The sequence below is a fragment of the Nymphaea colorata genome, chromosome 1 (assembly GCF_008831285.2).
Source record: "Nymphaea colorata isolate Beijing-Zhang1983 chromosome 1, ASM883128v2, whole genome shotgun sequence".
NCBI classification, from domain to species: Eukaryota; Viridiplantae; Streptophyta; class Magnoliopsida; order Nymphaeales; family Nymphaeaceae; genus Nymphaea; species Nymphaea colorata.
In genome coordinates, this window is record NC_045138.2 from 41,757,438 (window position 1) to 41,783,714 (window position 26,277).

Sequence of the window (26,277 nt, forward strand, 5' to 3'; positions counted from 1 at the left end):
AAGCTACCGCTTCTAGAATGAAAGCCGCTACCACCCACCCACCCATGGGGGTGGGTGGGTAGGCAGCTACAACTAAGACAAGCCCCGGTCCTGTTTTAGCGTGAACCATAGTGTAAGCGTAACTGATCTGACTGCTATCGAATCAGCTCTTGAGAATCTCATTCATCACTCACGCAACCTTTCCTTTGGTAGCCTTTGGAAAAGTGACGGTAGCCAATGTGTTGTGGATTGAAAAGGCGGAGGTTGGCTCTGTAAATGACACAAAGAGGTTACAAAGGAGAACAACCCCCCTTTCTATAAAAAGGCAAAGGTCGCCTTTCTATGAAGGCGAGCAGCCCAGCCTGCCCTTCTTAACAAAAGGAGAACAACCCCCCTCTTTCTTTCGGGAACTTTTGATCCATATTTTAGTATTATTGATTCTTCTTCTTATCCTAGATAAGGGTCAGTGGTATTTCCGCAATAGCAGCTTCGAGAAGCTAAGCGTCGAGTGTGCCTCCTGCTGTCATTTCAATGACTGATAGAACTTCACCCAAACTGGTGTCGTCACCTCTCCCAAGACCGAAATGATTATCCCTGCCCGATGGGTCTACATTCATCCCTGAATGTCGTCAGGTACTATTCACTTCCCCGCCATTCTTGTAACTGTCACCTGTCATCTGCGCAGGTGTGTCCGCACCCTGTGGAGTAGACGAGAAAGAAAGGATTTCTCAGAGCAACCCCCCAGGTTCCAGACCTAGGAGTGCACTTTCCATATGAGCATTCAGTACATGTATAAGTCTGTGGAAGAGTTACATGGTCACCACTATGGAGGATTTCCCCCCTAATCTTAGATAGGTCGTCTAAGGGTTCGCTGTGGTTCATTGTTGTGCTTACACACTAGGCTACCCTTGTTTGAAAGCTCCGTGCGACCACCTACCACAGGTCCTTCGGCCGGAGGGGTTTATTGCACAACGCCAGGATGCTGGCTCCTGCAGAGGAAAGCCCCACAAATGTCAGATGCAAAGCCCTGCACCTCATTAAGATTATATTGGCATACTCTCCCAAAAAAGAAAGAGCAAACCCCATTGAAGATGGGAGTGAGGTACAACAAGGCCATTTCCATCCGCCGCCCTTCTCACGGGGCAGTACGTGGACGTTACCACTCATACAGCTCCCAGCCAGCTAGCTGTTAGCCTTCCTCTACAAGGAATGGAAGTGTGGATGACTCCCAAAGCGAATTGACAAAGCACTCGCAAAGTGAAGCGTTCACGTCACGAGCCAATTTTAAAGTCAAGGTGTACATGTCATTCAAAGTTGCGAGTGTCAATCTGATTTGCTTTGCTCGTGACATTGGAAAGCCAAAGTGAAGCGAGTGTGGCCTTAGCTTTCACTACATCAATGTGAATTACCTAGAAAAATAGCAATAGAGCTTTTTTAGACATTTGTAATTTGTGGTCTACTGTAGTGGTAGTATTAACACTACTACTATTACTTGTCATATGCACTTGTAGGCATCGTTCTTTTTTCCTTTATCATCCATTACAATGCATGTTTGAAAAGCAAAAAACTATAACCAATACTGAAAATATATATCAACAATTCAAGCACGTAAAAAAAAACATTGATGCAGCTCTGTTGGTCTGTGGCTGCCACATGAAAACAATCCAGCCGTTGGAGCTACATCAAATAAGTGCATGCTCAAATAAGGCAACCAAAAAAACAGAAAAATCATATTATCTACAGCAGTCTAGAAAAATGCACAAACATTGGACGAAAGGGAGATGATGAAAATGCCTACTACCAGTCGATGGGAGAGGCTGTCGGACAACGGGTGAAGCTGCCAGAGAAATAAGACACTTAAATGTTGGTTAGAGAAAAAAATGCCCAAATCAGGCAATGGAGAACTAGATTTCAATCATTGTGGTCAAGGGCTCTACTGCGTTTCGCTTCTCTTTAACATTAAAAAAGGCATCACCCTTCCTTAGAGAAGTTGTCGGTCATCAGAGAAGTTGTTGTTCGCTAGAGAAATTGTCGTTCACTGGAGTGGAGCTTGCTACCATCGGTCGCTGTGGGTGAAACGCAGAAACCGTCAAGGGCTCTGCTGCGTTTTGCTACTCTTAACATAAAAAAAGGTGTCACCCTTTGCTGGAGAAGTCATCGGTCATCGGAGAAATCGTCATTTACTGGAGAATCGCTGGAGAAGCCATCGTTCGCTAGAGTGGAGGTTGCTGCCCTCAGTCACTGTGGGTGAAACATAGAAACCGCTGAGGGCTCTGCTGTATTTCACTTCTCTTTAATGTAAAAAAGGCATCGCCCTTCGCTGGAAAAGTCGTCGGTCATCGAAGAAGTTGTCGGTCATCAGAATCACTGGAGAAGTTACCGTTCACCGGAGTGGAGCTTGCCGCCGTCGGTCGCTGTAGGTGAAAACGCAAAAGCCATCGAGAGCTTTGCATTTTCTCTTTATTGTTTTATTTTAATGTCAAAAAAAACGTAAATCCTAACTATGAATGTTTTTGGACTTGTCAACCAAAAACTTTGATGGAGTCTGAAAATGGATGGATACTTACTCGAGTACAATGACTATACCCAATACGGTCAATGCAGTAACCAGGGCATACCCGAGTGTGTACTGGTACCCAGTACCAGTACGGTGCAACCCGTGTTACATAGGATCTAAATATGCCATCGGTGGAGAATGGCATCCAAAAATGACATACCACACTACCACCATAGAAGAAACCCAAAAACGGGTGCCTGAAATCAAAGAAGACGAAAAACAGAAAGTGCCCTCAGTATTGCAAAGATGTCTTCAAAAGCAGAAGGAAGGATCTGCATTGTCTCCAAAAACAAAGAAAAAGATGTAATAGTACAAACTTAATCAGGATCTGAAGCAGACGAGTCGATATGAAAAAATGAATTTTGTAACAAGTTTGCCTAGCAAAGTTTATTTAAGCCTTACAAAATCGTTCATAGTAGCAGTGAGAAGGCATCAAGTTCAAAAGAATTCGATTCTAAAAAGAAGATCATTTACTCTGATGATGAAGTTCCAATAGCATTCGAACAGCAAGAAAAATGGGTAGTCTCTGAAAAAGATTGGCGAAGGCAATCCAAGAAAAACATACAACTCTTATTACTTTTTTAAATTTCACACCAAAGAAAATCCTTATCCGACATTGCTATAATTATCCTAGTACAAATCGCTGCACAGAAAAGAGAACAATGAAAGAAAGGACAAGATTTTGTAGATACTGCTGCAAATATGAATTTCTATAAAAAGGAGATAATACGTGATTAGCTTTATTATCTCAAAGGCACCAAGGTGGAAACTATGAATGGCGGAAAAACAATTTTGCCTTAAACGTGCCGATAAAAATTGGTGAAAATATTATCAGTACAAACTTTGTATAGATCAACAATGCCGAACATGATATCAGGCTTAGATCGATTACGCTTGATGAAATTGGTCCGTACTATCTGCAGGGATGGTCATCTGTTTGTCTTCTTTTTCATTCACTTCCTTTAAATGTATATGACGATTTAGTTGATATTAATTTTGCTAATAGCAGTGGATGCCACCTGAAAATGGTAGATTCCCATGTTGAAAGAACAAATAAAGAAAACTGAAAATAGATTTCAACATGGGAAAATGGAACAGTAACATTCACTAAGTTGTATTCGTATGTTAATGTGCATATTTTTGTAAATGACATGTTCTTGTTGCACATGTTATGGCAGATGCTATAGATTTTTTGCGACGAGGACCAATAGGTAAGAAAATAACCTATTTTTATTGTATCTTCGGTTTTGGTTATTTTAGATGTCCACGACTTTGCCATTACTCGTGAAGCAATCTATGTACCTTTGATTTTCTTAGATTTCCACGACTTTGCTATTACTCATGGTACCATCTATGTAACTTCGGTTTATTTGATCCGCAAAATCTTGTCTCCTACTCACCTTCGCTTTGATCTCCAAGCTCCTTTGGCTTCAATGTAGAATACTCCCAACATCGAAACGTCGTAGACTATGACAAGTATTAAAGCGATTTAACCTATGTAGTATGTGTTAGTGCAATATACTTTTCTCATCAAAATATCATCGCAATCTGTTTGAACTTATACGTTCTATTTTGTGGGTGCCGCCTCCACACTGGGTACTGTACATGCTTGGCGCCAACATATTCATCCTTCGAATATATAATATATTGCAGAAAGAAGCAGGGATTGTGACAGAAGAGAAACCTTACAAACAGCAACCAACAACATTCGACCATGACATGTCGACATGGCCATGCCTTCACAATGGAATCACCAGTTTCCTCTTATTAGTAGTAATTACTTTAAAAATTACGTGCAACTATGCATCAGTACTATATGTGCAAACTTGATGACTATCTTATTATAATTAGTGATCGACAGCAACGAAAACATGCTGACTACAACCACGACGCAAGCAGCAGTTTCGCTTACATGAGAAGAGGACTGCCTTCCTTGATTAGCACAAAGATGCTGCTCCCATCTCCCCGTGAGATCCTTAACTCATGATCCAAATAGGTTGTGAGCAACCATGATTGAGCCCTTTCAGATGTGATGGGAAACTTCAATGGTGGCTGATCAGAGATTGTTTTTGCAACCGATGATGCTGCATTTTGCACTGACACCGTCAACCCTTTCAATGGAGAAAGGTCGATGTTCTGCCCTAGAAACTCCATGCTTTCTGGTACCACAATTGAATCAGTGAGTTGTGGCGTCCCAATCACACCTTCTTCAAATTTTATCTGCAAATAGCACAAGGAGCCTGTAAGCTGTATTACAGTCAACAAATGTAATTTAACTAGTCTCTACTTTAAAAAGTTCAGAAAATCAGCAATTCTGCTGTCATTAGCACTTCTCATTCAATAAATGTGACAGAATGAACATAACTGGGTTCATGTAGCCAGAACTATCATTTACAAAACAAAATTTCTCATATCCCCTGGAAACTAAAGAATGAAACACCAAGTACATAATTTGTTCGAGGGCATTTCTTCTTACGAAATGAGAAACTGATATTGAAGATTTCTTAGTCACTTTTTCCACAAGTGCCATTGGGTGACTCCAATACAATCCCCTTTCAAGACATGGTGCACCAAGAAAGCTGCTTCAGTAGCTTCTGGCTAGACCAACTACACATTTCTAATTTTCTATGGTTCTAGACACACTTCACAAAGACATATATACAACAAAAAGGAACCTGAACCATTTATTTCCCTTCTATTCAGTCTTTCACTTGAGGAATCATGGTGAAGTCAATTATTTAGCCACAACGGTATAATAACAAAAAAAAATAAAATGTTTGGTTTTTTCAGAATGCATAGAGAGGAACGTGTTGCTCTTTGAGGTAAAAAAAAAAAAAATTCGTGCTGCAGAATTCAGATTCTTCAAGACAAAATATGCTTTGTCTAGTCTTTGTACGTAAGAACCGCATTCAGACATGGAGATCATAGACCTGTGCCAGTCCTCAAGTAAAAACCTTGTACCTGCATATCCTTTTAATCCATTTAATTTTTTTCTTTCTGGTTTAAGCGGCAAGACGACACCAAGTAAGGACATAAGGGACATATTCCATACAGTTAGGATGAAAAACAATAAGATCTTGAAGTCCCCATTTCTGACTATTAGTAATGGTTTACTATCTTATGGGGAAGCCTTCATCAATTGTTGTTCCAAGATCCTCAAATGAAACAAACTTTTTGGAGCTACAGAATGTTTTTATTTCACAACATTCCTGAAAGATGTAGCTTTCATGAGAAAGAAGAACAAGCTTGACCAGATGGATGAATATTTTGATGACATGGTGCTTGTGAAAGAAGTAAAGATACAGATAAGGTTATTCACTTAAAACTTTTTTTTTCCGAACTCCCTAAGATTTAAAACAGCTAAAGGTTTAGTTTCAAGGTTCTGGAATAAACATAGTAGGCCAAAATTACGACTCCTGTTAAAAGACAGTCACTGAAATCATGAAATCACAAGGGAATTACATAGATATTGATCCCAATTCACAATGGCCAATACTGCCAGTCTGCCAGAAGATTAAAAGGCCCAAAGATAAGAATCCATATGCAGCTAATTAAGACAGCAACTGCTAACAGCTTAGAAGCCTTTCATATGCTCAGTCTGGGACGTCAAACGTGAGGAGCTTAGAGTGAAATTTTAAATGATTGCCATTTCCTAGCTTTGCCATGCATGGACAACTATTCAGCCATAGAATCAGAGTTTTTTACAAAAGTGATTAGTCGAGGTACAATGTCATGGAAAGCCACTAAAGGTATCCAACATAAGCAGCAAGTCTAAAAAGCTTATCTCAAGTGCATATCCTTCTAGAGTAATAGGTAACACGCAGAAGATAGAAATGTTCAGCAACACATGGATGAGAATTGAAGCCAATCAAAGAAGCTCATACTGCAAAGCAGCTCAGCTGTCCCAGGAAATAAATACCAACTTTTAGCAAAAATCATGACAAGATAGATAAAAATTCAAGTTGCAGTTTCAGATCCAACCATTGTCATTATCCAATTCACTCAACATTTCCAGCAATTGGAAGTCAACCTTTTCTAGATTTCCAAATATAATTGTCAAAATTCAACTAACCCAATACCCTTCTTTTATGTGACACATGTTCCTTTTCTGAAGATGAAATTTGGAGCAACACATCACATAACTGAACCTGAAATATGTTGAATTTTCTACCTATTTCAAGTAGGTCCTGCTCAATACTTGTGTTACCGTAGTCCTACTTCTTCAAGCCATAGATGTTGGTTCTCTTTGTCGATCTATGAAATCAAAGAAGACATTGTTTCAGAAAGATAACAACATTACTACCTTCAAGTTCATAGCTCACCACTAGAATAAAAATGAAATTAATGAATACTCTCATCCTAGATACCATTCCTCACAAAGATCCTAGTAAAAATATCCTTTGACCTCACAAGAACAAAATCATAAAAGACATTGATAAAGGCCACAAGAGAACAAAAACAAGAGGCTTACAGAACCCTAAAATATCCTCAACAACAAAAGCATGCACTAAGGCACAAGGAGAGCTGAAATGGAAATGAAATATTATTTAGTAAGCCTCAAGGCGTATAAAACAAGAATAATTTACAGAGTAAGGAGGGGATAAATTAGAGCAGGAGGCTGGACAAAGAGCTGAAGCCATCAGAACTAGCCAATGGCTAGCCCTAGTCTAGCCAAAGCCTAAATTTAACCAGACAGCAGCTTAAATAAAAAATGAAAAAAGTATAAGCATAGAAAATACTAAGTAGATACAGAAAAGTTAAAGAATAAAATACATAATTTTATACACACATCATTATACATATTCATATATACATCATTATTTAATATAAGATTTTGAAAGATCAAAAGACCAAAAAAAGAAAAGGAAATTTTGTGGTCCTTGATGGAGCAATGGGATATCTTATCTAATTTTGGGTATCAGTTCACAAGTGCATAATGGAACTTCGACTTTTAGCCTGCGACAACATTTTACCATTTTCCCAGCCAATGCACATATGTCCTTAAGATTTTTAACGTTCATCAGCGCATTTTTTGGGTTGCTGACAAAGGGTCATGAAAGGGGTCTTAAATTATTTAGTAATAATGAGACTAGTTGTGACTATATGCTCTTTATTTGCATTTTCTTGCTGAAGTTCAAATTGCATTTAAAACTTCACAAATCTGAAATCATGGATGCTTGCTTTATAAACGTAATTACTTGATCAAGCCTTTGATTGTGAGACCACATCTCTTGATCCAGAGGAGGAACTTATTTATTTTGTCTTATCCTGCTTTTCCATGAATAATTCATAGGTTGATACCAGTAAATATTGGTTTCTGTCTCGAACTCAAAATTTGAACGATATGATATGACAGATAAATATTGGTCCTCTTATGAAAGGTGTGATTGCTGACTATGTGGATAAACACTCTTGTTATGACAACAAAGTTGTATGAACTGTTGATGAATGTCTTCGGATCTTGAATCAACTGTTTCAACCACACAATTTCCTTTGTACTATTGTCATAGCTCTATATTCAACCTCAGTTAAGGATAAAGATACTTTCTGTTGTCTCTTACATCTCAACAATATCAGTTAATTACCTGAAAAAGACACAGAAACTGATGGTGGAGTAATTACTATTTGGGTCACCTGCCCAATCAAAGTCAGTATAAATACAAAGAAGAGGATGAATGACTAGAATAATCTTATTGATAAAATTCCTTTAACATATCTAAATATATGCATCATAACACTCGTGTGAATAGACGTGGGGTTGTGATAGCCACCTTCTATCAAATTACTGCTACTAACTCACGCACACACCAAACTGGGGCAACAACAAACCCAATTACTTCATTAATCAAAAGCCATCAAAACCAAGATTGGAGACGGCCTTATATAGCAGGCTGATGAAGGATCTCATACCTATCAGACCTAACCTGATCCATTTATTTCAGTTCTACTATTTGGGTATTTACAATTAAGGTAGAAAGTCTGGAAATCTCTACTGCAGTTCAATTGCTTCTTCCCAGGTGGGTGTCTGTCCTTGGAGCCCTTGCCATTCTGCCAGCCACTGTGTAGTGGAGATTCCTTTCTTTTTTATTGATCTCTTTTTTAACACCCTGCAATGTAGCAGCGTCTCAGTTGTTTGCTGTGGTAAGGTTTGTAATTCAGCAGGGGGCAGGCTGTTAGGGTAGCAAGGCTTGAGCCTTGACACATGGAACACCGGATGTACGGCTGTGTCAGCTAGTAGTTGCAATATGCCGCTCTACCTGTCTTCTCTGTAATCTGAAAAGGGCCTGAATATATAGGTGCTAGCTTCCCTGCATTATCAGTTCTTGGAGCTCATGCAGTCTTAATGTTCTTGAGATAAACCCATTCTCCCACAGTATAATGTTTGTCCCTGTGATGGCGGTTTTTCTGCTGGCCATTCTGTTTTGAGCCGCTGCCAGGCCCTTCTTTAATGATCTTCAGCACCTGATCCCTAGTTACCAGCTGTATTTCCACCTCATCCATGTGTTCAGTAGTATATTGCAATCTACAAACATCAGGTGGAGGTTGCCCATAGATGATTTCGAAGGGAGATGTCTTGGTGGCTGAATGATATGCTGTGTTGTAAGCATATTCAACCCAAGACAAGAAGTCTGTCCAATTACGTGGTTTCCTTTCTGCGTAGCAGCGTAGATAGGTTTCTAAAACCCTGTTAACAACTTCAGTTTGGCCATCCGTTTGTGGACGGTAAACTGTGCTCATGTTTAGAGCAGTCCCTTGCAATTTGAAGAAATTTTGCCAAAAATTACTCAATAATAAAGAATAGTGGTCACTTGCTATTGACCTGGGCATACCGTGCAGCTTCTCTATGTGATCTTGAAAGGCTTTAGCTACTTCCTTGGCTTAGAATGAGTGAGCTAAGGCCACGAAATGGGCATACTTTGAAAATCTGTCCACTACTACGAATATGACAGATTTTCCCTTTGCTTTTGGAAGGCCTTCCAATGAAATCCATTGATATGTCCTCCCACACACGTTCCTGAATTGGAAGGGGTCTGATACCAGTTTGATGGCTGCCAGCTATCAAATTAGTGCTGCTAACTCACGCACACACCAAATTAGGGCAACAACAACCCCAAGGCCCAAGTACTTCACTAATCAAAAGCCATCAAAAACAAGATTTGAGACAGCCTTATATAGTAGGCTGATACAGGGTCTCAAACCTATCAGACCTGACCTGATCCATTTATTTCAATCCTACTATTTGCGTATTTACAATTAGGCACACGAAAAGAGCCCTAAATCGTATCAGATTGTCTTGAAACTGCCTGGCAAAATCAACAGCATATGCAATATGTGATCAGGTTATGCTTAGGTACATGTGTTTCCACCAATTGTCTATAGGGAGTAGGATTCTCCAGAGGCACACCATCTTCAACCTTCATGTTTGAACAAACAGCTTTAAGGGTTTCAGCTTCCTTACCATTTCTTAAACAAACAATATCTACCAAAAATATCTGAAACAAATTTGCTTTGAACCAAAAAATACCCTTTAGCAAGATACGCAACTTTTACTCCAAGAAAATTGTTACGAGAGAGAGAGAGAGGCAGCAAAAAGTTATCTTGCATTACGTGACCCTAATCTCTATTAAGAGATTAGGGTTAGGGAAAATTACAAGAGAAGTCCACTAAAAGTAACAAAACATTTAAAGAGACCTTCCCTAACTTCCTAATATTTCAGAAAACCCCTTTTTTGTATCTTTAACACTCCCCCTCAAGCTGGAGCATATATGTCAATCATGCTCAGCTTGTTACAACATCTCAGGAAATCGCCTATGGGAAGAGCTTTAGTGAGAATATCTGCTGCCTGATCTTTTGAGGAGACATGAATAGTGCTAACAATTCCTCCTTGAACTAAGTCCCGAATATAGTGGCAATCCACTTCAATGTGTTTAGTCCGCTCATGGAAGACAGGATTGTTAGCGATATATGTAGCTGCCTTGTTGTCACAATACATCTTCATTGGGAGATTCACTGAGACATCCAACTCTACAAGTAGTGATCTAACCCACGACATTTCAGCCACAGTTTGAGCCATAGCCCTATATTCTGACTCAGCACTAGAACGAGCCACAACATTCTGCTTCTTGCTCCTCCAGGAAATAAGATTACCGCCCACAAAGACACAAAACCCGGTAGTAGACTTCCTATCATCTACAGATCCAGCATAATCAGCATCACTATACGCCTCGATGTCAACACATTCTCCTTTCTTGAACCATAGCCCCTTTCCCGGGGCTGATTTCAAGTATCTTACAATCATTAGAGCTGCATCCCAGTGAACTTTTCGGGGTTTTTCCATGAATTGGCTCAACTTATTCACAGCAAAGCTAATGTCGGGACGAGTGACAGTCAAATATAACAGTTTCCCTATCAGAGATCTGTAAGATCTAGAGTCAAACGGCTCTGAGTCATCATCATGTATATGAATGCGAGGATTCATGGGAAGTGTGGCAGGTTTAGCCCCCAATAGTCCTGTTTCCTGTAGAAGATCAAGAGCATATTTCCTTTGAGACACTACAACTCCTTTATTACTACGAGCCACCTCAATACCAAGAAAATAACGAAGTTGTCCAAGGTCTTTCGTAACAAAGTGTTGCTGTAAAAACTCCTTTGTTTGAGCTATCTCTTGATCATTTTCCCCTGTAAGAACAATATCATCCACGCAGACAATCAATATCACAAGTCCTGCTGAGCCTCGCTTGATAAACAATGAGTGATCAAGTTGGGATCGGCTAAATCCACACTTAGATAACACTTCAGTAAGCTTTTGGAACCATGCACGGGGACTCTGTTTGAGTCCATAAATAGCCTTCTTTAACTTGCATACCTTGGAACACTCCCCTTGTCGCTCAAAACCAGGTGGTTGCTGCATATAAACAATTTCAGAAAGGTCTCTATACAGAAAGGCATTTTTGACATCCAATTGAAAAAGAGGCCACTCTCGTTGGACAGCAAGAGAGATAATCAAGCGAATAGTGCCCAACCGGGCCACAGGCGAAAAGGTCTCAAAGAAGTCAACACCATAAGTCTGAGTATAACCTTTTGCGACAAGACGGGCCTTGAACCTTTCAACTGACCCATCAGAATGATACTTGATGGTGAATACCCATCGTGAGCCAACCACATCACAGCGTGTTGGGGGGTCTACCAAATCCCAAGTCTCCCGAGAAAGAAGAGCATCCATTTCCTCCTGCATAGCTTGTCGCCAACGTGGATCTAACAGGGCGTGATGGTGCGAGGACGGGATAACATGACTAGATAAAACTTGATCAAACTGTACTAAGTGTGTACTCAGATGAGCAGTAGAGACAGAATTAGATATAGGATGTAGGGTACACTGTCGCTTGCCCTTGCGAATAGCAATAGGGAGATCTGCTGCAGAATAGTCATCACTTAAACCTGAGTCAGTCTTATCAGTAAAGCTTACCTCTTGAGACGATGCTGGTGGACGGTTGAGAGAGGGACCTAGACGACGAGTGTAAACCAACGGAGGCTCAAGAAAACGTTCATGTGACCTAGGTTGAGATGATGGAAATGACTCAAGTGACACTGGTGGAATAGGAAGAGGTATAGGTGCATGCATCTCAGATGAAGAGGGACTTGACGGAGGGAAATAAGGACGAGACTCAAAGAAGGTAACATCCGCACTGATAATGTCTTTCTTGGTCACGGGATCAAAGCATTTGTATCCCTTTTGATTAGCTGAATAGCCAATAAAGATACATTTGATAGCTTGGGCAGCCAGTTTGCTTTTGTTCGGGCCTAGGATATGTGCGAAGCAAGTGCATCCAAAAACTTTGGGAGGTAAATGAAATAATGAACGCCCTGGATATAGAATTTGAATTGGAATACGGTCTTGAATGGAGGAAGAGGGTAATCTATTAATGAGGTAACACGCAGTAAGGATAGCATCACCCCAAAAATAGGCAGGCATGTGAGAATGTAACATGAGGGTACGAGCTACGTTTAGGAGTTGCCGATGTTTGCGTTCGGCTACACCATTCTGTTGGGACGTATGTGGACAAGTATATTGAGGTCGAATTCCATGGTCGGCATAAAACTGAAGTAGAATGGAAGACTTGAATTCAAGAGCATTATCAGTGCGAATATTTTTGACAATAAATTCAAACTGAGTTTTTATTTCCTTGATAAATTTTTGAAGAATACATATGACTTCAGATCTTTCCCTTAACAAGAAAACCCAACTGACTCTAGTAAAATCATCAACTAGAACAAGATAATATCGAAAACATGATCGAAAAGAAACCCGACTAGGACCCCATACATCCACATGAATGAGATCAAAAGGACTCTGACTCGATGGACTCTGACTCGAAGGAAAGCTGCTCCGTGTATGCTTGCCCAACTAGCAGGCATCACATAAGAAGGACTCTGATGCAGGAATGTCTGGAAACATGCGACGAAGTTTTGGTACGGAAGGATGACCCAATCTGAGATGCCATTGGAAGGGAGAAGGCTTGGAAGGGACTGAAGATGCAGCAACATCAACTGGGATTGACAAAAAATAAAGGCCCTCACGCTCATGGCCGCCACCAATCATCTTCCCAGTTGGTAAGTCCTGAAAAGAACAAGAGTCAGATTCAAAAATGACTTTACATTGTAAGTCGATAGCTAGCTGCTTCACAGATATCAAATTAACAGGAAACTGAGGTGCATATAGCACATGTGTAATAGTGCCTAAATGTGGAAGATAAATATCACCGCTACCCAAAACAGGGGACAACTTGCCATCAGCCAGCTTAACATACTGTGGTGTAGAAAATCTGACAAATGATGAAAAATTTTGTGGTTGATTACAACAATGTCTAGAAGCGCCTGAGTCTATCATCCATGTCATACCTGGATCAGCAGTAGGAGCACCAACAGAGAATGCTGAATCTACAACAGCAGCATTGGTAGATGTAGAGGCAGATGTAGAGCCAGACCTCTGAGCAAGAACACGATCATATTCATCCTTACTTAGGTTAAGAGAATATGACATAGATATAGAAGGATCAGTAGAAGACTCAACCATAGATATTGTTGCCTTTGAATGAGTTGCCTGGGATGAAGAAGGACCTCTGCTTGTGGTGATTCTACCTCCACCACGTCCAGAGGAAACATTAGACCTGAGGTGAGGATGTTTGTCCCAACAACGGTCCTCTAGATGACCAATTTTGCCACAATAAGAGCACTGAAATCTGCCACGTCCAGCACCACGGCCTGTACCACGCCCCCTAGTGCCTCCAAAAGAACTAGGGCCCCGTCCTCCTGATATTACAAGTGCAGAGACTGGTATGTCATGCATAGTCTGAGAAAGAGTGGCTGCAAAGCGACTCAGCCTATTATACGTGTCTGCTAAATCTGGAAGTTCACTGCCTGTTAGAATTTGAGACTTTGCCACAGAGTATTCTGAAGATAGGCCAGATAAGAACTTTGCCACCATACCAGTCTCAACGTGTGATGCATAACAATGCTGGCAAGGTGGGCGAAGAGCCTTTAACCGTTCATATGCAGCAGTCAAAGTAGCAAAATATTGAGATAGGTCCTGATCCCCTTGTCGAATGTTGCATAACTCCTCTTCTAGTTGTAGGATCTTGATTACATTAGTGGCATGCGAGTATGTCTTTCTCAAGAAAGACCACATATCCTTGGCCTTGGTATAATATGCAATAGTTGGGGCTATATGAGACTCCACACTATTCATAATCCAAGACATAACAATATAATTATCTTCATCCCACGCAGCATATATTCCTTTTTTCTCAATAGGTTCATCCTCCTCAAGAATATATTTCTTCCTATGACCAGCCACCGACATTATGAATACCCTAGACCATATTTCATAATTTGAGCCATTAAGTTTCATCGTGGTTCCATAAGAGAATGAATTCCCAGCCATCTAGTAGTCAGTAGACCCTTCAGATTTACTGTTTTCAGCCATAGTAAATAAAGAAGACCAGATTGACGCAAACGTTTAAAGAAGGAGGGCTAGGAAATTACTGTCACTTCAGATCTGATTTAGCCGATGACAAAAACAAGAATGAACTCCCAACGACTGAAGACTGTTGCTCCCAACGACTGAAGACTGCTGCCACTTATAACAGCAGCTAGTTCTCATAAAACTTCCTGTCCACGTGTCAAAGAAATCCACGAAATCAAACAAAAACTTGTACTAAGGATCAGCAACAGTCCTCACGCAGCCTTTCTTTACTGAATTTGTATCCACGATCTATAGAAAAAATCTGATCATATTCAAAAACCTGAATTTATAAGCAGCACATAGACTCCACAAAGCATCCACAACACCTCACGCAGCTTGACTTTACCGAAACTGTATTTACGATCATCACAAACCACAGCGTCACACGTCACGCTGCATCCACAATAGTCTCTTCATACGACCAATATGAGGATCTGATCACGCCTTCCACATAGGCGTGATCAGGTCCTCCTTCTCACGGCACGCCCAACCCCTATTCCCTCACTGTCTCCTTATTGGGTGATAAGAGGGAATAAGGAGTAGCGGTGACAAGGGAGAGAACGAGAGAAAAAAAAAAAAAAAAAAAAAGGAACGAACTCACTTGGCTGTTCGTCGGAGAAGATGGTGATCGCCGGAGAAGGTCACCGGAAAGTGCACTCTGCCGTCGACGCCCACACCCGCTCTGATACCATGTTACGAGAGAGAGAGAGAGGCAGCAAAAAGTTATCTTGCATTACGTGACCCTAATCTCTATTAAGAGATTAGGGTTAGGGAAAATTACAAGAGAAGTCCACTAAAAGTAACAAAACATTTAAAGAGACCTTCCCTAACTTCCTAATATTTCAGAAAACCCCTTTTTTGTATCTTTAACAAAAATTATGTTAAATATCGAAAACGAAGCATTTCAAATTATAGTTAGATATCGTTTTTGGCTTTTAAATGGCTAGGTTTTTCACGGTATAATATGACAAGATTGAAAAAAAAAAAAGGAAAATGGCCAACTAAAAGCAAAATCTTAAAAATAGGGAAGAAACAAACAAGACAACATCAAAAAATAAGTAGATAAGCAACAAATAGAAATTAGAAAATGGAAATAAGCAATCTGAAATTTAAAAGCACAAAAAATGCATAAAAAAAAAGAGAAAAACAAAAAAAATGTGTTTTTTCGTTTTGGTGTTTTTTGGCTTTTTTTTTTTTTGATGACTTATTTTTCATGTCTTGACTATGTTTTTTCAAAAAAAAAAAAACATTTTTTGTGACTATGTTTCAAAACAATTATTTAAGAAGTTTTTGATCTCTTTAACTCCCTTACTAGATAGCTATTGTTATTATGTCATCTACATATAGCAGAAGGATTAGAATTCTTGCATCAAAATTCTTGGCAAAAAGGGTAGTGCTAGAGCATCAGGATTGAAAATCATGATTTATTGTTGCGCTACTAAGTCTATTAAGTCATTTTTTTAGTGCTAGCTTTAACCCCTAAAGAGGTTTTCTCAGATCAAATACTTTCTCAATATGAATCTTCATTCAAGGAGTTTTCTTATAAGCTTCTTCATTTAATTACCATTTAAGAGAGCAATTTTAACATCCATTTGTAGATTTTCCATTCTTTTGCAGCAGCCATAACAATAACAGTTCTAACTATAGTCATCCTAACAGTAAAATGTCTTTGCTTGCTCAAGCTATCGATTAGAAGCCACTAAAACTTGTTCAATGGTGAAGGAATAGCCCCAAAACTATAAAAGTGGGATTCTAACAACATGAAATAGGTTCGAACCTTTTCTTAATATTGTCAAATATAACCACATCTACATAAGTTGATTGGGTGGAATATTTCCATAGAGATCGTATACCTCGGGATCAATATATGTTGTGGAAACTTGGCAACATGGGAAGGTGCAAAAGTAAAATGTCTTTGCATGCTCAATTGCTGTCCATTAGAAACTACTCAAACTTGTTCAGTGGTGAAGGAATACCCCAAAATTATGGAAGTGGGATTCTGATAACATGAAATAGGTGTGAACCCTTTCCTAAGGTGGAAGAACTCATTAAAAATTTAAAACATTTCCATCTGGAGGAATTAGAAGAGGAAAAGCTGTTTCCATCTCTCCTTATTCTCGACCAGATAAGGATGATTGCCAGATAAATAGATACAGCAATCGCAGCTGGGAGAAGGAAGCAAAAGGAATAAATAGTGTCCCCAATTCGATCCAAACAAACATTAAAAAATACATGAGACATTCAAAGTGGCAAAGGGAGTTTCCTGAGTGACAACCCCAGATAAGAGACAGCAAAACGGCATAACAACTGAACTCTGCAGGGATGACGTTTCTTCCTCCAGAAGCATCAGGCAGAAAAAGAGGAGCCAAGAAAGTACATAATTTGAAAGATGAGTAGGCAGTAGATCAGGTGCTTACCTGCACGCGCTTGGGGCTTCGGATCTCAAACTTGGCATTCGTACTCAAGGAAGTGGTAGCCAACGGTCCCGAGAGCTGAACAGAATTTTCTACCATGAAGTTGGCCGAGTCGATCGTCTGCGATATCTTCTCCACCTTCACCAGCGGCACTGTTCCGGCAGCTAGAAGAGGAAACAACTCGGAGAAGGAAGTGTAACTACCAACGGACAAGAAAGCAAACCCACGAATCAACTCACCACATTCAGCCAGTCAATTCCTCGACAAAGTGACAAACTAAAGCGGGAAAACGTAGATATGGAAAGAGCGAGAGAGTGAAGAGGGAAAAGGACGAATAAATAAAATTTACTGGCAGTGGGGTAGTTCTTACGCGAGAATCCACTTGCCGTCGAGGAGCGTGAGGGTTTCGGTGGGAGCGACCGTGGGGTTCTTGGCCTCCAACTGGGTGATGAGCTCTACGATCTCCCCCCTGGTCTCGCTGCTCGCCTTTAGCCCCAGTTCCGTTCCGTAGAAGGAGTCTACGAGTGCGCGCTTCAGCTGCGCGACTTCGCTCGGCTCCAAACCCTTCTCCTCCACCGCAGTCGGTGCGGCGCCTTCCGACGAAGACAAGGCCCAGACAGCTCTCTTCTCCTTGCGCTGCTGCCGCTTCTTATCCAGCGGATGCACGTTCCCAGAAGAGCCAGAGGAAGAATACAAGGAGACCGTGGCGATGGAGGGGCGGAACCCCATGAAGTTCGTCGTCGCTACCGAGGATCGGGGTCGACTCGCGGCTGGAGCTGCGATGGCGATGGGACTTGTGAAGAGGGAGCGGATGGAAGAAGAAAGCGAGCCGGCTAGGTGGCTTCCCGCCATGCCGTTACTACAGAGACTTCCCACCGGCCGATCGGCGAGATACTTGTCGCTTCTCCTCGGGCAACCAGGAAACTGGAGACAACAGGTGACGCAAGACTTTCAAAGGATACCAATCTCGTACGGGTTTTATTGATCAAACAAGTTTCCTTGTGAATATTAAATCATGCGTTGGTATATTTTCGGCCACAAGAAAACTCATTAGAACTACTGTTTGTTTTCTTTTTCAAAAATATTGTGAAACGGTTTTTGCGAATTCTTTTTCCACACGTTCTATCGAATTTGGACGAGCCCTAGCTTCAGCCTACTTCAAACTTATATGGATCGAGCTCGAATTGAATTTGTATGAGTCGAGCTCAAATTATTCGACTCATTGAACAGCATGGAGTATCAATGTGGTCAGAATTGGTTCACGCAAAAATCCAATTGAAAGGTAAATTGTTTGTGAATTGAACTTATTGAACTATATTTCCTAATAAAAACTAAAAAAGGAAAAAATTTAGTAAGAACTCAAGCAAATCCTAAAAGCATATATATTAAAAGAAAAAAATGGACTGTTCAATTATTCAATAGATAAAAAACACTTCTTTCAAATAAACATATGACCTGCGGTGTGCCTTTCTTTCCGTCCTACCCTTCCTTACACTGAACCCACGACAAAAAACATAACAATTGTAGAAGTTGTATGCTACGTCCTCCGTCTTAAACTCCATTCCTACAACAAGAAACTCCAATCCTACAACAGAAGCACATTCTTCAGGACCCTCCGCCTCGAACTCCATTTATAGAGTAGGAAAATTCATTCCTACAATAGAAGCATGTTCATCTGTATCATCCATCTCGAACTCCATGCCTACAAAAGGAGAACGTTCTTTGGGATTCTTCATTTTCTCATAGAATCTCTTGTTTATCATCATCCAATGATTTAGACATTTTAAACATTGTGCCATCTACAAAACATTGTGCCGTCTGCAATGCATAAAGTCTATCGATCAAATAACATTTTAACATTATTTTATGAATTATTTATTTTATGCATAAATTCCTTCCATCAAATAACATTTAACATTATCTTACCATAAAGTCTATCAGTCAATAACGAACCTTATCTCACATCGTTTAATTATCACTATCTTATGTACAACCGTTGTTATCTCTTTCTCTCGATACCATTCCTGCCCTTCTTGGTAGACTCATTGTTATCACATTATTTTGTAACCTTTCCTTTCGTTACGTGATCACATTATTTTGTCTCCATTTACTTATCATCTATTTTGTACATATGTCTTCTCTTATTCCATCGATCAACAATGAAATGAATGGTTAGGAAATAATGAGATAAACTGGGATGCATAAACTTATCACCTAAATTTGTTATCTCATGCATTCACTATGCCACAAATTTGTTTATCTCAGGCAAACATGTTACAACTTAACATTATCTACCACATGAACTGGGATGTACCCGTTATTTCATCTGTAAGATTCATATGATATCATACCTATTGCGTCAACATTTTCTTCCTTTTTTTTATCTCTACCATCACCTTCACCTTTAGTTCGTCAAGAAATGCACATTCAATTTTTTTGAATGCCCAACTATCGAAAAAAATCCTATATAAGTCATTGCCTTTGTCATTTAACGTTCATGAACAAAGAAACGCAATGACATCTTTGTGAACTCACCATCCAAGCTACCTTCCGCATCGGTCAACCCTATAAAAAAAGAGAAAGGGGAAGGAATGGTGGGGACCCTACTTCAAAGGAAAAGGGGGAATTGCCGTTTCACATCCGCCCCTTTTACCCTTTGGCCCAACATGATGACAAACCAACATAGAGAATTTCGTAGATAGGTGGCCGGGCGGGCCCTGGTTTTATCTTTCTGATTCCACCGTTACATGGATCATGGTTTTTTTCTTCAAACAAAACTCTCTGTGTACTTCGGAGCACGGTCTTCTATTAGGTCCTCTACGGACAAAACTCTCTGTGTACTTCGGCAGATTCCATTCCACTCTATAGGAAATGCATGGAATAGGAAGTCCATGAAGCAAACAAACTGAGGCCTGGCCGGACCGCTGACGAAGAATAGGTACCCCTGCCCCAGGCAGAGTTAGTGAGCCATGTAATAGGTGACCGTTTCATGCGGTTCGGGGGGGCACTTGAGTCAGCCGCCGGTGCCCGGCTGCGTCTTGACCCCAATCCAATTTTTGGGCTAATTCCCCCTTCGTACTACCCAAAAATGAGATTCTTGCCGAATCTGAGTTTGCTGCTCCAACCATTACCGAACTAATACCTATTCCGTTTAGTACTTCAGGTGCTTCTGTAGTGTATAATGTCAATTCCGTAGCGGACCAATTCCAACGAGCCTTTCAAACATTGACTTTTGGTAATCGACTCTTTTGCGTCTTCAATAAATGCTGGTTCTTTGATCAAGTTTTTAATGACTTTATAGTCAAATCGGTCCTGCGTTTCGGATATGAAGCCTCATTGGAAGCTTTAGACAAAGGTGCTATAGAGATATTGGGTATGGTATCTCGTATACATTCCGATGGATGGCCGAGCGAATCAGTCAACTTCAAAGTGGATTTGTTGTGCGAAGAGTGCGTTATGACCCGTGGCCGACTGTCAGGTGGGGGCGGCTCCTTTGTTGTGGGTAAACGGGAAACCCGACTCTACGAAAACGAGGAAGGGCAGCACTGCTGTAGTGGGGGAGTGAAGACCGGAGCTTTTGAGTAGTGCTAGCAGGAACGCAAGGAATCCCCTAGCTAGGAAAGGATGTGGATACGACGAGTTACAACTCTTTAGGAGCGGAGCAACAAGAGCAAGTGGAGTGCGGCTAATGTCTTCGAGATGAAAAGCCATGTCTACGAGCGAGCCTACCGCTGTGGACTATGCGAGCCCAAAAGCGAGGTGCAAGTGGAGTATACAGAATGAGCAAGTGAAAAGTGCTATGCAAGCTGTAACTTCGAGCATAGCTGCGCGGGGGAGTCTGCGGGTCTTGGGAAAACATGACAGTGGTTTGGTTCGACGTAAACACTTCGTTTTTTTGCGTTCAGTCTACTCTTTTCCACGAGCCTGAACTGCCCCGTTCTGTAACTTCCCTTCTTTTGTCCGTCCACGAGGCTGTCAAAAGAGAGAAAGGGGCGGCTATCTAGCGAGAGTCGCGGCGGTAGTATGCCATGAGGTCCCTATGGACAAGGGGACAATCATCGCTTTTGGGTGCAGGCAGCCCTCTACCATCCATCCCATTGCATTCCATCATCTCTTATTGTATTGTACCGTATTTGACCAAAGACGGGTATGGAATGAAAGGGATATCTATATAGATACATATAGATGAGTATCCTCATTCATTCCTATCTTCCGGATGTCCCTACCTAACTTCATGGTTTTCGTCTAGGGAGCGCAATTGCTAGAGCACGGGAGAATGAGAATGAAGAGTAATGATTTCAGCAAGAGCAGCCACACGAACTAATCTAGTCTAGTTATTCTAGTGACTACGTCTAGTCTAGTCTAATATAGTCTAGTAGAGTAGAGTCAAAAGGGTGAGTATAGCAGCCTTTCTGAGCGAGCCTCTGGGATTTCCTGTAAACCCCCATGATGTGGTAAAGGGAGGATATTAGGGGAAATATTGAGTAGGGATTCCCCTGCAGAGAGCCGGATGAGGGGAGACCTTCACGTCCGGTGCGGAGGGCGGGGATATCCTTACCCTACTATCATTATGCCTTTGCAATGTTACCTGGTTCAACTCCATTTGTGGCCCTTTTTCGTATGTGGGGCTCTATATCTTCTTGGGTAGATAATCGACCGTCTTTTTGGATAGTGAGTAGTTTTTCTAATCTAAAGTCAAGTCAAGATTCTAAATAGAACTGGAGGAGGAGCCTGCCAGGATGACTTGGTAAGCAAGCAACAATTGATATAGCCGCCCACTCCCAGTTCGTTCTCTTCTTTAGTCACGATCAGAATGGTAGTAAGTTGGGCCTGTCTTTTTCTCCCAGAGGTGCTGGTTCAATTCAAGCTTGTGAATGAAAGGGGAGGCGCACCGAGCCAGGAAGCATAGATTTCCAGGTCTATCTATTAGACAGACGTTCTTTCACCGATGCGAGTGCCGAGTTGTTTCGAGTATCAGAATCCGATCCTCGCTCAACTCCAGCTTAACAGGTCGGATATGTAGGCAATTTCTGGGAGAAAACATTGATTCGGTAAATTGTACATCAAGGATAGACTTTCCAACCCACGTGGCCTGCTTGACGAACGTTATTCCCACCATTTCTACTCAAGGCCGAGTCTTCTTCACCGGCAACCTTTGCTCTCCTTCCTTCCTTTAGCAGGAACCTCTCTCTCCTTTTTTCTTCTTCCAGTCTGTTTTCCTTCTTTTTTCTTCTTCCAGTCTGTTTTCCTTCTTTTGCATGAAGGAATGCATGTAACGTGAAGGAACGCAACGCAAGATAAGTACGTATGTTGTGTGCTTTAGTGGATACACGTTCTCAGAAGAGCTAGAGGAAGAATACAAGGAGACCGTGGCGATGGAGGGGCGGAATCCCATGAAGCTCTTAGTCGCTACCAAGGGTTGGGGTCGACTCATAGTTGGAGCTGCGACGGCGATGGGACTTGTGAAGAGGGAGTGGACGGAAGAAGAAAGCGAGCCGGCTAGGTGGCTTCCCGCCATGCCGTTACTACAGAGACTTCCTACCGACCGATAGGCGAGCTACTTGTCGCTTCTCCTCGGGCAACCAGGAAACTCAAGACCAACAGGTGACACAAGACCAATGTTGTAAAAAGCGTATCGTAAGGCGTATCGGTCGGGCTTTAAGATACGCCGTATCGTAACGTATCGTAACCGTATCGTAAATTTTAAAAAAATAATAATAATAAATCAGAAAAAATTAAAAAAAATCAAAAAATTCATAAAAAAATCAGAAAAAATTAAAAATAATAAATTCTTCATATAAAACATGGTTTAGTCTTTTAGATATAATGATAGGCTTATTATTTTGCTAAATGCTATAAACTTACACGTTCACGGTTCATCATTCATACTTCATAGACATCAAAATTCATAACAATATCATTCTTTTTCATCTTTATCTTCATGGTTTAAAAAAAAAACCATTTCCTCTCAATGGGAATCAGCCACCCATGCACAAATCCATGGTTTAATAGATGATTTTACGGTGACAATCGATGATTTCACAATGGAAATCGATGATTTCACAATGGAAATCAATGATTTCCCTCTAAAACGGTACAATCTATAGATTAGAAATGAGGAAGGGGTGGCTTTTTATAAAAAAAACTCGAAAAAATGGGGTTCAAGTCTCCTTTTTAGAAATCAGCCCGTATCGCACGTATCGTACGATACAGGTACGATACACCCCCATTTGCGATACAGGGGGTGTATCGTATCGTATTTTGCAAACGATAAGATACGTATCGTACGGTACGTACAACACTGCACAAGACTTTCAAAGGAGACCAATTAGTATGGGTTTTATTGACCAAACATGTGTTCTCCACCACCATACGCTCCATTGTAAATATTAAATGCATTACACATTGGTATATTTTCGGCCCCAAGAAAACTCATTAGAACTACTGTTTGTTTTCTTTTTCAAGGAACATTGTGAAACGGTTTCTGCGAATTCTTTTTCCACATGTTCTATCAAATTTGGATGAGCCCTACCTGTTTAGCTTGAGCGTATTTCAAAATTACATGGATCGAGCTCGAATTGAATTTGTATGAGTCGAGCTCAAATTATTTGACTCATTGAACAAAATGGAGTATCAATGTGGTCAAAATTTGTTCATGCAAAAATCCAATTGAAAGCTAAATTGTTTATGAATTGAATTTATTGAACTATATTTCCTAATAAAAACTGAAAAAGGAAAAATTTTCATAAGAACTCAAGCAAACCCTAAAAGTATAAAAACTAAAAGAAAAAAGTGGATGGTTCAATTATTCAATAGATAAAAAAGAAGAAAAAGAAAAATAGGTTCACTTCTCTAGTGAACTTGTCGGTCTTGAACTTGGTTGGGTGCAGACAGTCTTAAATGCCACCATTTGCAGTTCAAACTGAGTGTCGTAAGAGGCAGAATGGCCCTACCACTTGCACCCACAAAAGTCAACTGAGGAGATGCACCATGCAGGCCAACCAGTTATTCAATGTTCCTCGAAGCTAACCAGAGATTTTACAAAGTCCCCACGTTCCCAAAATCACACTTGCCAAAGCAGCAGAACTGTTGAAAAAGAAAAAAAATCAAATTTCAACCGTTGCTTTGAAAAAAAAAAACCTCAAAGGACATGGCTGTTCGGTCTCATCTTCCATAAATTCAACTGGGCAAGACTTTTCAGAACTATTATCTCCATTGACCCACCTTAATTCCCAAAATGAACTACACAGGATCTAGTTTTTGATGGTGAGAGCTTGGAGCATGTGTTTCTGATGAAGCGGGGAAAAGGACATATCCTCTAACCCTCGATCAGGGTCTACGCTAACAAGAGAGAATCGAAATAGATGCAAAACATAACATAATTTACTGGATAAGGGAAAGAAAACACAAATATTTGTTAGGGTTTTCATTAACTCAATATTGATTACTAATGTGACTTAAACACCTTTATATGATCTAAAAACAAATTCCTCGTTCTGGATCCAAACCAAACAACACAAGAAATAAAAACTCAATTTATGAGAATGGCATTTGCTCATGTGTCATTCTCCCTGCATTGGAAAAAAGTTATCTTCAACGAATCAAATCTCAGCTCCAAAGATATACTCGCGGAAGAATAATACTGGAATATGGTTGTCTAGGTCAATTTTTCTAGGTTTAGGTATTATTTTGGGTATGATATTAAATTTTGGCAGTGGATTGGGTTTAGGTATGGGCATATCTTGTTTATGATGTGATAGACGGTTGAACTTAGTTTTTGCAACTAGAATCGGTTTTAGGTTTTTATTTAAGTAAAGAAAAATATGATTGTATTTGGGGAGAACAAAAATAGGGCTAGGTTTAAGGTAAATGCCTCGGTTGGAACCAGATATTGGGCTCAAAAAATTGGCTTCAAATGGGATTTGACCAGTTAAGGGACCGACCAGTTGCATATCAGCCAAGCCGATCTACACCCAGCTTCAGCTGACTGGGTCAATGCGCTGGGTTTCTAGCTAGGGTCCAGGACAATCTACATTAAGTCATCACCCTTGGCGTTCCTCCCAATCAGCCACAAATGTGGTGGTCACCATGGTGGAAACCTTTTCTTGTCTTCCACAAACATGCATTTGTGGGTTTGGTAATGTTCTTTCAATGCTGCATTGATTCCTTCCACCGGCGAACGACTATTGCTTTTCTTTGGCAACATTCATGTTTTCTTGCATTTGAATGAACATTATTCTCATTTGTTCTTGCATTGGGAGTGAGCTTTATTCTCATTTGTTCTTGCATTGGGATGACCGAATTCTTCCTCAAAATAAGCAATCTGATCTCCAATACTTTTCTACTACGAGGCAAATCTCTTCTTCAGAATAACATGGGAGAATTGATCCAAAGACTATATTCTTAAATCCCAAAATCGATGGACAAAAGTTCTTGGATGAAATTTCACATACAAAAGTCTGTGGATAAAAATGTGGCCATTGTGCGTGATGACCATTACCTCAAATATGAAGTGTAGCTGCAACTACGTAATTGTACTTACTAGTAAATTGAAATAGATCCATTCTTATTGTGAAGCTAGTTGTATACACCATTCTTGTGTATGAAATTTCCTGCACCATTTTAATAATGACAGAGAATGCCCGTGATTAATACAAAAAGAAACTTTTTGTAGGAATAAAAAGGGAACCGCAAAAAGAAAATTTGGGGATTTGATAAAGGTAAAAATTGTCAATCCATGTATATATATTGTTATGACCAATATACCCCTATAAGTAGTAAAAAAGTGTTTTTGTTTGTTGTCACTCATAGCATTGTTTCATAAATATTTTTATTATCTCATAAATATTTAACTATCTCATTAGCCACTTGTCTCAAACATTAAGTTGGAAGCCAAATCAGCACCAATGTTGGTCGAAGGCGAATCGGTGGGTGCACTCAATAGACACTCATCCCCCAAGGTGGATGGCGGGAATGATGCAAGAAGATCATACACGAAGGTGTTGTTATCCAAAAATACCCTCAGTGTGGCAAAATGGCTTCTGAAAAGAGAATGCCCTGAGGTGGATGGCAGGAATGATGCTAGAAGCCCATACATGAAAAAGGGAAAATGAAGTTTATCGGTCGGTCGTGGAGAATAGGCTTTTCCATAATGCTTTGAACGTTTGCAGCAGTAGAGGGAGTTGTCAGTCATAGGCAGTGGTTATCATCCTCGTTGGAGCGGTTCTGGTCATCAGTCAGCATCGATCGGAGCCACCTTCGGGACGTATGTTGGAATGAGCAGAGGCTTCTACCAAGTTCTCTTC

The 26,277-nt window shown here is 40.5% G+C and overlaps 2 protein-coding genes across 3 annotated transcripts; one reads left to right on the forward strand and one right to left on the reverse strand.

The window, feature by feature from the left end:
* The first annotated feature begins 460 nt into the window (after positions 1–460).
* On the forward strand, positions 461–1,306 carry LOC116245673 (uncharacterized). The gene is given in 6 exon segments (XM_031617174.2): positions 461–741; positions 744–763; positions 831–923; positions 925–949; positions 952–1,165; positions 1,167–1,306. Coding segments are annotated over 6 exon segments (546 nt in total). The 5' UTR covers positions 461–602; the 3' UTR covers positions 1,222–1,306.
* A 2,853-nt stretch (positions 1,307–4,159) lies between these two features.
* LOC116245672 (plastid-lipid-associated protein, chloroplastic) lies at positions 4,160–17,939 on the reverse strand. 2 transcript variants are annotated; one of them, XM_050078624.1, is made up of 4 exons: positions 17,343–17,939; positions 16,976–17,171; positions 6,708–6,790; positions 4,620–4,756 (listed from the first exon to the last, which is right to left on the reverse strand). In XM_050078624.1, the coding sequence occupies exons 1-3, from the start codon at positions 17,822–17,824 to the stop codon at positions 6,740–6,742; spliced, it is 729 nt and encodes a 242-aa protein (XP_049934581.1). In that variant the 5' UTR covers positions 17,825–17,939; the 3' UTR covers positions 4,620–4,756; positions 6,708–6,739. The 2 variants fall into 2 exon arrangements, with proteins under 2 accessions (XP_031473033.1, XP_049934581.1); XM_031617173.1 differs by lacking the exon at positions 6,708–6,790 and having other exon boundaries at positions 4,160–4,756.
* Between the last annotated feature and the right edge of the window lie 8,338 nt (positions 17,940–26,277).

Coding starts and splice junctions, on each gene's coding strand:
- LOC116245672 (XM_031617173.1), bottom strand. CDS start 17,824: ATGGCGGGAAGCCACCTAGCCGGCTCGCTTTCTTCTTCCATCCGCTCC. Junction 17,172..17,342: donor GACGGCAAGTGGATTCTCGC/GTAAGAACTACC, acceptor GTCCGTTGGTAG/TTACACTTCCTTCTCCGAGT. Junction 4,757..16,975: donor GAAGCCCCAAGCGCGTGCAG/GTAAGCACCTGA, acceptor TGCTATTTGCAG/ATAAAATTTGAAGAAGGTGT.